At 39.9% G+C, this 13,712-nt stretch overlaps 1 protein-coding gene across 1 annotated transcript; it reads right to left on the bottom strand.

Annotated features, from left to right (window-relative positions):
• Positions 1-852: 852 nt before the first annotated feature.
• On the bottom strand, positions 853-1,448 carry LOC113893593 (P3 protein-like; the record flags this gene model as incomplete). Its single annotated transcript, XM_027543505.1, has 1 exon — positions 853-1,448. A coding segment is annotated over one exon (486 nt), but the record flags the coding sequence as incomplete, so codon positions are not given.
• Positions 1,449-13,712: the final 12,264 nt, after the last annotated feature.

The following is a 13,712-nucleotide window of genomic DNA, read 5'->3' as shown; positions in this document are numbered from 1 at the left end:
CCCTGACCTTCAACGTGGCATAGCTCCTCTAGGCCCTCCTGCGCCCGCGCAGCCACTGCTCCTTGGACATGGGGTTGGTCCTCCTGGCTGCCGCCCCTGGCCTCCGGCGTGGGTTGCTCCTCCTGGCCGCTGCCCCGACCTTGGATGCGGGGTGACTCCTCTCGTCGCTGCCCCTGACCTCGAACGCGGGGTAGCTCCTCTAGGCTGTTCCTACGCCATCACAGCCTGGCACTCTCAGCCACTGCCCTTCACCTCGGACGTGGGGTAACTCCTCTTGGCCGCCGCCCTTCAGGCGTGGGGACCTCCCAGCTTCTGCCCCTGACCTCGGACGTGGGGTAGCTCCTCTCGGCCACACTTAGCACACTGGTCGCAGCCGCCTGCGCTTAGCGCACCAGTCACAGGTGATGGGTGAATTTAACTCAGATGACCATTATATCTACTACTGCAGGCAGGAATCTCTCAGAAGAAATGGAGTAGCCATCATGGTCAACAAAAGAGTCCGAAATGCAGTACTTGGATGCAATCTCAAAAATGACGGAATGATCTCTGTTCGTTTCCAAGGCAAACCATTCAATATCACAGTAATCCAAGTCTTTGCCCCAACCAGTAACACTGAAGAAGCTTAGGTTGAAAGGTCCTATGAAGACCTACAAGACCTTTTAGAACTAACACCCAAAAAAGATGTCCTTTTCATTATAGGTGACTTTTTTTTTTTTTTTTCAAGCTTGCTTCTGTTTTATTGAAATACATTTTCTGGGCAGTGCCCGTCTACAGAATTCAGCATGGCCTCTTTGGCACTGAAAGCTGGAGAATAAAAAACGAGTAAAAAAAATAAGCCTGGGTTTTTTTTTCTGAGTGCATAGTGCATGAGAACTAAAGGCCTTTGGTACACAAGAATGGTGGGGACAGTTGGTGGAGGTTGGGGGCTAGGGGTGCCTGGTGAAAGCTTGACCCAGGGGGCCTCAGGGAACGGCGCACACGCTGCTATAGATAAAGTGGCCAATTACTAAGGCCAGCATCTCCGAGGTGCCGCTAAGTGCCACAAGGAAAGGGGCCTGGGAGGCGTAGTCAGCCTGGAGGCAGCGGAGGGACAGCTGCAGCATGGCCAAGGCCAGCAGGCTGTTATGCACCCCAACCTCGATGCTGACAGTCCGCCACTGTGCCACTGGCAGCTTCAGGCACGTGGCCAGGCCGTAGCCCACCAGGAGGCTGACCAGGGGCACCGTGAAGCCCACCAACACGATGGGTAGCCTGACGCCTGCCAGGATGAAGACCCCCATGCGGTAGGCCAGGAAGAGGCCACCCAGGAGCAGCACAAAGCTGAAGGGCTTGATGACATGTAGCAGCAGCTGCGAGAACTTGGGGAGCTTGGACTTGACTACCACGCCTGCTGCAATGGGGATGGCAATGAACAGCAGGGTCCCCAGGATCTTGGAAATGGGCACATGGAGTTAGGAAGTCAAGAAACACCTGGAGTAACAGGCAAATTTGGCCTTGGAATACGGAATGAAGCAGGGCAAAGACTAACAGAGTTTTGCCAAGAAAATGCACTGGTCATAACAAACACCCTCTTCCAACAACACAAGAGAAGACTCTATACATGGACATCACCAGATGGTCAACACCGAAATCAGATTGATTATATTCTTTGCAGCCAAAGATGGAGAAGCTCTATACAATCAGCAAAAACAAGACCTGGAGCTGACTGTGGCTCAGATCATGAACTCCTTATTGCCAAATTCAGACTTAAATTGAAGAAAGTAGGGAAAACCACTAGACCATTCAGGTAAGACCTAAATCAAATCCCTTATGATTATACAGTGGAAGTGAGAAATTAATTTAAGGGCCTAGATCTGATAGATAGAGTGCCTGATGAACTATGGAATGAGGTTCGTGACATTGTACAGGAGACAGGGATCAAGACCATTCCCATGGAAAAGAAATGCAAAAAAGTAAAATGGCTGTCTGGGGAGGCCTTACAAATAGCTGTGAAAAGAAGAGAAGCAAAAAGCAAAGGAGAAAAGGAAAGATATAAGTATCTGAATGCAGAGTTCCAAAAATAGCAAGAAGAGATAAGAAAGCTTTCTTCAGCGATCAATGCAAAGAAATAGAAGAAAACAACAGAATGGGAAAGACTAGAGATCTCTTCAAGAAAATTAGAGATACCAAGTGAATATTTCATGCAAAGATGGGCTTGATAAAGGACAGAAATGGTATGGACCTAACAGAAGCAGAAGAGATTAAGAAGAGGTGGCAAGAATACACAGAAGAACTGTACAAAAAAGATCTTCATGACCCAGATAATCACAATGGTGTGATCACTGACCTAGAGCCAGACATCCTGGAATGTGAAGTCAAGTGGGCCTTAGAAAGCATCATTACGAACAAAGCTAGTGGAGGTGATGGAATTCCAGTTGAGCTCTTTCAAATCCTGAAAGATGATGCTGTGAAAGGGCTGCAATCAATATGCCAGCATATTTGGAAAACTCAGCAATGGCCACAGGACTGGAAAAGGTCAGTTTTCATTCAAATTCCAAAGAAAGGCAATGCCAAAGAATGCTCAAACTACTGCACAATTGCACTCATCTCACACGCTAGTAAAGTAATGCTCAAAATTCTCCAAGCCAGGCTTCAGCAATATGTGAACCGTGAACTTCCAGATGTTCAAGCTGGTTTTAGAAAAGGCAGAGGAACCAGAGATCAAATTGCCAACATCTGCTGGATCATGGAAAAAGCAAGAGAGTTCCAGAAAAACATCTATTTCTGCTTTATTGACTATGCCAAAGCCTTTGACTGTGTGGATCACAATAAACTGTGGAAAATTCTGAAAGAGATGGGAATACCAGACCACCTGATCTGCCTCTTGAGAAATTTGTATACAGGTCAGGAAGCAACAGTTAGAACTGGACATGGAACAACAGACTGGTTCCAAATAGGAAAAGGAGTACATCAAGGCTGTATATTGTCACCCTGCTTATTTAACTTATATGCAGAGTACATCATGAGAAACGCTGGACTGGAAGAAACACAAACTGGAATCAAGATTGCTGGGAGAAATATCAATAACCTCAGATATGCAGATGACATCACCCTTATGGCAGAAAGTGAAGAAGAACTCAAAAGCCTCTTGATGAAAGTGAAAGTGGAGAGTGAAAAAGTTGGCTTAAATCTCAACTTTCAGAAAACGAAGATCATGGCATCTGGTCCCATCACTTCATGGGAAATAGATGGGGAAACAGTGGAAACAGTGTCAGACTTTTTTTGGGCTCCAAAATCACTGCAGATGGTGACTGCAGCCATGAAATTAAAAGACGCTTACTCCTTGGAAGGAAAGTTATGACCAACCTAGATAGCATATTCAAAAGCAGAGACGTTACTTTGCCAACAAAGGTCCGTCTAGTCAAGGCTATGGTTTTTCCTGTGGTCATGTATGGATGTGAGAGTGGAATGTGAAGAAGGCTGCATGCCAAAGAATTGATGCTTTTGAAGTGTGGTGTTGGAGAAGACTCTTGAGAGTCCCTTGGATTGCAGGGAGATCCAACCAGTCCATTCTGAAGGAAATCAGCCCTGGGATGTCTTTGGAAGGAATGATGCTAAAGCTGAAACTCCAGTACTTTGGCCACCTCATGCGAAGAGTTGAGTCATTGGAAAAGACTGTGATGCTGGGAGGAATTGGGGGCAGGAGGAGAAGGGGACGACAGAGGATGAGATGGCTGGATGGCATCACTGAATCGATGGATGTGAGTCTGGGTGAACTCCGGGAGTTGGTGATGGACAGGGAGGCCTGGCGTGCTGCGATTCATGGGGTTGCAAAGAGTCAGACACGACTGAGCGACTAATCTGAACTGAAGAAATCATTGCCAAGTCCAAGATCATGAAGATTTACTTGTTTTGTTCTAAGAGTTTTAGCTCTTAATTTTAGGACTATGAAGTGTTTTGAGTTTATTTTTATATATGGCGTGAGGTACAGTATTCCCAGACCATTCATTGAAAATACTCTCTCTTTCCTTATTAAATGTTCTTGGCACCCTTGTTAAAATTTAGTTGGCCATAGGTATTTGACTTATTTCTGTACTCTCAAGTCTGTGTCATTGGTTTACAAGCTACCCTTATGCCAGTGCCTTTTTTTAAAGTTAATTTGTATCACAGTATAGTGCTTAACAATGTTATGCTAGTTTCTGCTGTAAGCAAAGTGAAACAGCCATATGTATAAATATATCTCCTCTTTTTTTAATTGCCTTCTCATTTAGGTCACCAAAGGACACTGAGTAAAGTTCTCTGTGCTATACAGTGGGTTCTCATTAGTTCTCTATTTTATATATACTCCATAATTGTGTATATGTCAGTCTCAGTCTCCTAATTCATCCCACCCTTTCCCACCTTGGTGTCCATGTTTGTTCTCTGTCTGTTTCTGTTTCCACTTTGCAAATAAATTCATCTGTATCATTTTTCTAGATTGTGCATATAAGCAACATTATTTGATATTTGTTTTTCTTTTTCTGACTTACTTCACTCTATATGACAGTCTCTAGGCCCATCCACATATTTGCAAATGGCACAATTTCACCCCTTCTTATAGTCAAGTAATATCCCATTGAATACCTATATTCAACTGTTACTCAGCTGTTAAAGGAACAAAATTTGACTGAGTGACTGAGCACACACACACGCCACATCTTTTTTATCCCATCCCTCTTTTGATGGACATTTATGTTGCTTTTGTAACCTAAATGGCTATTGTAAATATTGCTGCCGTGACCATTGGGTTACATGTATCTTTTTGAATTATGTTTTTTTCTGGGAAAATGCCCAGGAGTAGTATCGCTGGGTCATATGATAGTTCTATTTTTCAGTTGTTCAAGGAATCCCCATAATGTTCTCCATAGTGGCTGGACCAATTTATATTACCATCAACAGTATAAGTGGATTCTCTTTTCTCCACACCCTCTTTAGCATTCGTTTGCAGATTTTTTGATGATGGCCATTCTGACTGGTGTGAGGCTACAAAACTACAAAGTTCATTGTAGTTTTGGTTTGCATTTCTTTGATAATTAGTGATGATGAGCATCATTTCATGTGTTTGTTGGCCATCTGTATGTCTTCTTTAGAGAAATGTCTTATATAGGTCTTCTGCCCATTTTTTGATTAGGTTATTGATTTGTTTTTTTGTGTTTTTATATTGAGCACGAGCTGTTTCTATATCTTGGAGATTAACCCCTTGTTAGTTGTTCATTTGCAAATATTTTCTCCCATTCTGAGGGTTGTCTTTTTGTCTTATTTATGGTTTCCTTTGCTGTGCTTTTAAATTAAATTAGGTCCCATTTGTTTTTTGTTTTTTGTTTTTTTTAGTTTGTTTGTTTTTATTTTCATTACTATAGGAGATGGGTCAAATTATATTGTTGTGATTTATGCCATAGAGGGTTCTGCCTATGCTTTCCTCTAAGAGTTTTATAGAATTCTTACATTTAGGAGTAGAACAACCTTACATTTAGGTATTTAATCCATTTTGAGTTTATTTTTATGTATAGGGTTAGGGAGTGTTCTAATTTCATTCTTTTATATGTACCTGTCCAGTTTTCCCAGCATCACTTATTGAAAAGACTGTCTTGTCTCCATTGTATATTCTTGTCTCCTTTATCAAAGATAAGGTGCCCATAGGCATGTGGGTTTATCTCTGCGCTTTCTATCTCTTTGCATTGATCTATATCTTTGCTTTTGTTTCACTACCATATTGTCTTGATTACTATAGCTTTGTAGTATAGTCTGAAGTCAGGGAGCCTGATTCCTCCATCTCCATTTCTCTTTCTCAAGATTGCTTTGGCTATTCAGTATCTTTAGTGTTTCCATACAAACAGTATCTTTAGTGCTTCCATACAAACTGTAAAACTTTTTTGTTCTAATTCTGTGAAAGTTGCCATTGGTAATTTGATAGGGATTGCATTGAATCTGTGGATTGCTTTGGGTAGTATAGTCATTTTTATAATATTGACTTTTTTCTATCAAAGAACATGGTATATCTTTCCACCTGTTTGTGTCATTTATTTTTTAATTTCTTTCATCAGTATCTTATAGTTTTCTAAATCTGTTACTAAGTCCAAGCTCCGTCAGCTCGCTGCATGGCAGGCAACTTAACTGAGAGGCTAGATGTTGAGGCAAGGAATACAACGTTACTCAGAAAGCTGGCTGGCTGAGAAGATGGCAGACTAATGTCTCAAAACAAACATATCACAGGATGCCGGATTCCTTCATAATACAGAGAGAGGGAGGAGTTGAAGGAGTAAAGACCATTATTTTGCAAACATCTTCCAGAATGGCCAACCTCAGGAATGGGCTGTGTTACCCCTTCAAGCAGAGGTCCAGAGTTCCCTGAGGCAGGTCATTATGTATAATTATAATAACAAAAGCAATGAGAAACCAAAGTTAAAGTCAATGAAACAGATCCATCATGGAGTCAGAATTGACTCTTTCCTGTAACAAGTACAGGTGTTTTACCTCCTTCAGTTCAGTTCAGTTCAGTCGCTCAGTCGTGTCCGACTCTTTGCGACCCCATGAATCGCAGCACGCCAGGCCTCCCTGTCCATCACCAACTCCTGGAGTTCACTCAGACTCACGTCCATCGAGTCAGTGATGCCATCCAGCCATCTCATCCTCTATTGTCCCCTTCTCCTCCTGCCCCCAATCCCTCCCAGCATCAGAGTCTTTTCCAGTGAGTCAATAGGTACTTTTACACTACCTAGGAATAAATGAAATTGCAATGATAAATGGGATTGGTTCCTAATTTCTCTTTCTGATCTTTCATTGTTAGTCTATAGGAATGCAAGAGATTTCTGTGCATTAATTTTGTGTCCTGAAATCTCTAGTGGAAGAGGAAATTGTAGCAGGCTGGGATGCACATGCACTCTCCAGGGAAGTTGGCCCTGGACCTGCACTTGCTCATAGGCCCCTGAGTGGAAACAGCAAGGACAGTCTACACTGGCCTCTGGGGTCCAAGATGATAGTCACAGATCATGCTCACCCCTGTAGGCAGTGTCCTGCAGCCTATGAGCACACAGAGAAAGAACCTCCTGTGGCAAGTCCACCGCCCTCCTCCTACAGTCCAGAACAATGGTCCCTTGCCTTCTGATAGGCCCAGGCTTCTTCCCAGACTCCCTCATTTGTGGTACACTACATCTAGCACCCATGGGCTATCTTCACACAGTCAACCCCAGTCCTTTCACTGGGTCTGACCTCTGAAACCAAGCTCAGTACCCAGCCCCCACCACCCCACTGGACAAGCATCTCAGGCACAGACCCTCTGTGCAAGTCTCTCTCCACTTTGCTCTCTGTTGCTGTGCTCTTCTTCGAGCTCTTCTCTTTTCCAAAGCTCCCTCTCTGTCCCCACCAGTGAGGGGACTTCCCAGTGTATGGAAATCTTTCGTCCTTCACAGCTCCCTCCCAGAGGCACAGGGCCCATCCTGATTCCTCTCATTTTTCCCCTTCCTTTTTCTTTTGACCTACTCAGTTACTCAGAGATTGTCTGCCCTTTTGGAAGTCTGAGGTCTTGTGCTGGCATTCAGTGGATGTTTGGTGAGAGTCGTTTCATATGTAGACGTATTTTTGATATATCTGTGGGAAGAAGGGGAGCTCCATATCCTATTACTCCACCATCTTGATCTCCTCCTCCAATGCCATTGTTTTGATTACTGTAGCTTTGTCGTTAGTTTTGCAGTCAGGAAGTATGATTGCCTTGACTTTTCAGAGTCCCTTGCAGTCCCATGGTAACGTTATAATCATGTTTCCCTTTCGGCAATATGGTCATTGGATTTTGATAGAGATTTCATTGATTCCATACATCACTTTGGGGAGTGCTGCCATTTTAACAAAATTAAATCTTACAATTCATGAACATGAGATGTCTTTACATTTATTTAAGCTTTTTCTATTTTTTCAGCAAGTTTCATTGTTTTTGAAGTGCAAGTTTTCTTTGATAATGTATAGATACACAAATATTGTGTGTTGATATTATATCCTCTAACTTTCCTGAATTTGCTTATTCCTTTATCAGTTATAATGTGCATTCTTTAAGATTTTATATACAAAAGATCCTGTTATCTGAGAATATATTTAGTTATTTATTCTATTGCCATGTGGATGACTTTTAGTATTTTTCTGGCCTAAATACTCTAGCTATGACTTCCAGTACAGTGTTCAATAGAAGTGCAAAAGTGAAATCATTTTCTTTTTTCTCATTAAGGGAAAAGCTTTCAGTATTTCACCATTGACAGTTATGCTAGATGTGGGTTATTCATAAGTGCCCTTTATCTTGTTGAGTAAGATCCTTCTATTTCTAGATTGCTTAATGTTGTCATCATGAAACGGGGTTCCTGGGTGGCACTAGTGGTCAAGAATCCACCTGCCAATGCAGGAGATGCAAGGATGTGGGTTTGATCTCTGGGACAGGAGATCCCGTGGAGTAGGAAATAGCACCCTAATCAAGCATTGGTGACTGGAAAATCAGATGGCAGAGGAGCCTAGTGGGCTATAGTCCAAGGGGTTACCAATAGTTGGATGCAAATGAGCACATCATCATAAAATGGACTAGATTCTGTGAAGTGTTTTTGTGCTTCAATTGAGATGACCATTTTTTTTTTTAACTTTCCTTCATAAGGATACTATTATATTGATTTTTCATGTTAGATCCCTCTTACATTCATGGAATAAATCCCAATTTGTTATGGTGTTAAATCCTTTAATAGATATTAGATTCAGTTTACCGGTATGTTATCCAGGACTTTTGCATCTGTGTTCATTAGAGATATTGGTCAGTACTTTTCTTGTGATGTCTTTGGCTTTTTGTCAGTTTAGTTCAGTTGTTTAGTCATGTCCAACTCTTTGTGACCCCGTGGGCTGCAGCATGCCAGGCTTCCCTGTCCATCACCAAGTCCTGGAGCTTGCTCAAACTCATGTCCATCGAGTCGGTAATGCCATCCAACCATCTCATCCTCTACCATCCCCTTCTCTTCCTGCCTTCAATCTTTCCCAGCATCAGGGTCTTTTCCAATGAGTCAATTCTTCCAGTCAGATAGCCGAAGTATTGGAATGTCAGCATCAGTTCTTCGAATGAATATTCAGGACTGATTTCCTTTAGGATGGACTGGTTGGATCTCCTTGCAGTCCAAGGGACTCTCATGAGTCTTCTCCAATACCACAGTTCAAAGGCATCAGTTCTTCAGCACTCAGCTTTCTTTATCGTCCAACTCTCACATCCATACATGACTACTGGAAAAACCATAGTTTTGACTAGACAGACATTTGTTGGCAATGTAATGTCTCTGCTTTTTAATATGCTGTCTAGGTTGGTCATGGCTTTTCTTCCAAGGAGCAAATGTCTTTTAATTTCATGGCTGCAGTCACCATCTGCAGTGATTTTGGAGCCCAAAAAAATAAAGTCTGTCACTGTTTCCACTGTTTCCCCATCTATTTGCCATGAAGTGATGGGACCAGATGCCACGATCTTCATTTTTTGAATGTTGAGTTTTAAGACAGCTTTTTCACTCTCCTTTTTCACCTTCACCAAGAAGCTCTTTAGTTTCTCTTTACTTGCTACCATAAGGGTGGTGTCATCTGCATATGTGAGATTATTGATATTTCTCCCGGCAGTCTTGGTTCCAGTTTGTGCTTAATCCAGCCCAGCATTTTGCATGATGTACTCTGCATAGAAGTTAAATAAGCAGGGTGACAATATACAACCTTGATGTACTCCCTTCTCCAATTTGGAATCAGTCCACTGTTCCATGTCCAATTCCAACTGTTTCTTCTTGACCTGCATACAGATTTCTCAGGAGGCAGATTAGGTGGTCTGGTATTCCCACCTCTTGAAGAATTTTCCACAGTTTGTTGTGATCCACACTGTCAAAGGCTTTGGCATAGTCAATAAAGCAGAAGTAGATGTTTTTCTAGAACTCTCTTGCTTTTTGTATGATCCAACAGATATTGGCAATTTGAACTCTGGTTCCTCTGCCTTTTCTAAATCCAGCTTGAATATCTGGAAGTTCTCCGTTCGCATACTGTTGAAGCCTGGCTTGGAAAACTTTGAGCATTACTTTGCTAGCCTGTGAGATGAGTGCAATTGTGTGGTAGTTTGAACATTATTTGGCATTGCCTTTCTTTGGGACTGGGATGAAAGCTGACCTATTCCAGTTCTGTGACCACAGCTGAATTTTCCAAATTTGCTGGCATATTGAGTGAAGCACTTTCACAGCGTCATCTTTTAGGACTTAAAATACCTCAACTGGAATTCATCACCTCCACTAGCTTTGTTTGTAGTGATGCTTCTTAAGGCCCACTTGACTTAGCATTTCAGGATGTCTGGCTCTAGGTGAGTAATCACAGCATCATGGTTATCTGTGTCATTAAGATTTTTTTTTCAATAGTTCTGTGTATTTTTTCCACCTCTTCTTAATGTCTTCTGCTTCTCTTAGGTCCATACCATTTCTGTGTTTTATTGTGCCCATCTTTGCATGAGATGTTCCCTTGGTATCTCTAATTTTCTTGAAGAGATCTCTAGTCTTTCCCATTCTATTGTTTTCCTTTATTTCTTTGCATTGATCACTAAGAAAGGCTTTCTTATCTCTCTTTGCTATTCTTTGGAACTCTGGATTCAGATGGGTATATCTTTCCTTTTATCCTTTGTCTTTAGCTTCTCTTCTTTTCTGAGCTATTTGTAAGGCCTCCTCAGACAACCATTTTGCCTTTTTGCATTCCTTTTTCTTGGGGATAGTCTTGATCAACACCTCATGTACAATGTCATGAACCTCCATCCATAGTTCTTCAGGAACTCTATCAGATCTAATCCCTTGAATCTGTGTGTCACTTTCACTGTATAACCTTAAGGGATTTGATTTAGGTCATACCTGTATGGCCCTACTTTGTTCAATTTAAGTCTGAATTTGGCAATAAGGAGTTCATGATCTGAGCCACAGTCAGCTCCCGGTCTTGTTTTTGCTGACTGTATAGAACTTCTCCATCTTCGGCTGCAGAGAGTATAATCAACCTGATTTCAGTATTGACCATCTGGTAGAGTCATCTCTTGTGTTGTTGGCAGAGGGTGTTTACTTTGTATGACCAGTGCGTTCTTTTGGCAAAACTCTGTTAGCCTCTGCCCAGCTTCATTTTGTACTCCAAGGCCATCTTGCCTGTTACTGTAGGTATTTCCCGACTTCCTATGTTTCTATTCCAGCCCCTTATGATGAAAAGGACATTTTTTCTTGGCTTTTTGTCAGGCTAGCCTCAATGAATATGTGAAGAAGGTGTTTTCTCCTCTTTTGATTTTTGAAACACATTTGACAAAGATTTTAAGGTAATTCTGTAAAATTTTGATTAATCAGGAAAGTCATCTGCTCTTGTACTTTGCTTTATTAACAGGTTTTGTTGGGATATCTAACTCTTTTTTAATTTGAATTTTCTGTACACTAATGATATGCACATGTTTTCATGTACTTATTATCCATTCATACTATGTGAAGCATCTGTCCACAATTTTTGAATTGTTTAGCTGTCTTTATTATTCTGTCATGGGAATTGTTAGTATATTCTGGATACAAACAAGATATTTGTGAGTAATATTTCCCAGTATGTGTCTTGCCTGTTTAGTTTCTTAATTTTCCTTTGAATAGTTTTTTAATATTGATGAACTTGATTTGTATTTTCCTTCATAGTTACTAATTCATTCTAAGAGCATAGGGATTCCTTAAGTGTTCTGAATTTAATTCTTTTGTCAGATATATGCATTACCAATGATTTCTCTGTTTGTGATCTGCCTTTTCACTGTTTGATTGTTGTCTTTGATGAGAAGTTCTTAATTTAATGAAGTCCATTATATCAATCTTCCCATTAATGGTTAGCTATTTCTGTGTTTTATTTAATAATTATTTGCCACTTCAGGCTGATGAAGTTTTTCTCCTATACTTTATTCCAGAAGATTTACTGTTTTACTTTTCACATTTGTGGCTATGATCTATTTCCAATTACTCAATTGAATAAATATATTTAGTTGGTGTGGCATCATTTGTTGAAAATAAATCCTTTCCCCCAGTGAATTATAGATGTTCCTTTCTTATAAATCAGGTGACTGTTTATATGTGAGAATGTTTCTGGACTCTACTTTTAGATCTATTTGTTCTTATACCAATATCATATAGTTTTGAGTATGAGACATTATAGCAAGTTTCATATCTTTATAGCAGTTTCTAATATTTAATATCTAATATAGCAAGTTTCATATCATATAGATATTTCATATCTATAGCAAGTTCCATATCTAATCTTACAAACCTACTCAACTCTATCAAATGTCTGAAAACCTCACACAAACAATAAATATTTTTACCTCCATACAAATTTTTAATCAGCTTGTCAATTTTCATTAACATTGGTATTGAATTTTATCTATAAATTTATTATTCTGTGTCCATGTCCATTTTAGATTAGTCCATTTTCCAGAATCTTCTTCTATGCCTAATGCCTAAATAGAGTTGGTCTAGAGGTACCTGTGTGACATATGGAAGACAGAAGTCAAATTGTAGGTATTGTTCCCTGAAGGTCATAATGTTTAGACATGGTATCAAATAGAACCTGGCATATTATATGGAACAGAAAGAACTTGATAGTTTTTAGCTTGCATAGTTCTTGCATCTATTTCCATGTCCAGTTCTCTTTCTCAATAATGCTCAATGACCCATAACAAGACCCTTGGCTGCAGACCTACAGAAATAAGAAGGCAGGCAGAAATTTCCAGTCATCTCTCCATAAACTTCGTCTGTTAAGTCCTTATGAACCCTAAGCTTGTAATTATAAAGGCTAAATAACTTAAACCTCTAACAACTTTTCAAAGTGCAAACAACAAAAAATATTGTGAGGCATTCAGGGGAAGACATTTTTAATATAGAAAAGATATGAAATAATTTTCTACCTTATTCATTGCCTGGAAAATATCAGAATTGAGACTTGAGGCAGTTCATGAAGAAATACTTGTTTTAGAAAATTATTTAAAGGGGAAAAGCACTGAAATTAAATTGTAAAAATTTATTTTGTTTAAAATTGAAATTTCTTTCCATTTCTGTGCATATTATCAATCTAGATTGCTCAGTCATTTTTACATTAGCAGTATTCAGTATGTGTTTACAAAAAGATAAATGCTACAAAAATATAAAGTATTGTATAAAACTTAAAGTCCCATACATTAAGTTTGAGATTAAATACATCTATCCTAATTGAGATTAAATAAAAATTCTAGTTCATTTTTTTAACATTTTGAAAACTCTGCAGTTAAAGTGAAAGTATAAACATTTCGATTGTTCAGTTGAGTAACCCTAGGAAATGATTAAGCAAGGAAATGGAGACATTTTGAAAAGAATAAAACAACTATAAGCAAAAATCATTAAATAGATTATATGAAGTTCTTAATTCTTTCATCATGAATATTTTACAGTTATTCCAAAGAGGAACTAAAGAACCTCTTGATGAAGGCAAAAGAGGAGAGTGAAAAAGTTGGATTAAAACTCAACATTCAAAAAATGAACATCATGGCATTCGGCCCCATCATTTCATGGCAAATATATGGGGAAACAATGGAAACAGTGACACACTTTATTTTTTTGGGTTCCAAAATCACTGCAGATGGTGACTGCAGCCATGAAATTAAAAGATGCTTGCTCCTTAGAAGAAAAGCTGTG

Source organism: Bos indicus x Bos taurus, chromosome 5, assembly GCF_003369695.1.
Source record: "Bos indicus x Bos taurus breed Angus x Brahman F1 hybrid chromosome 5, Bos_hybrid_MaternalHap_v2.0, whole genome shotgun sequence".
Lineage (NCBI taxonomy): Eukaryota > Metazoa > Chordata > Mammalia > Artiodactyla > Bovidae > Bos > Bos indicus x Bos taurus.
This window is presented reverse-complemented; position numbering and strand designations above follow the sequence as displayed.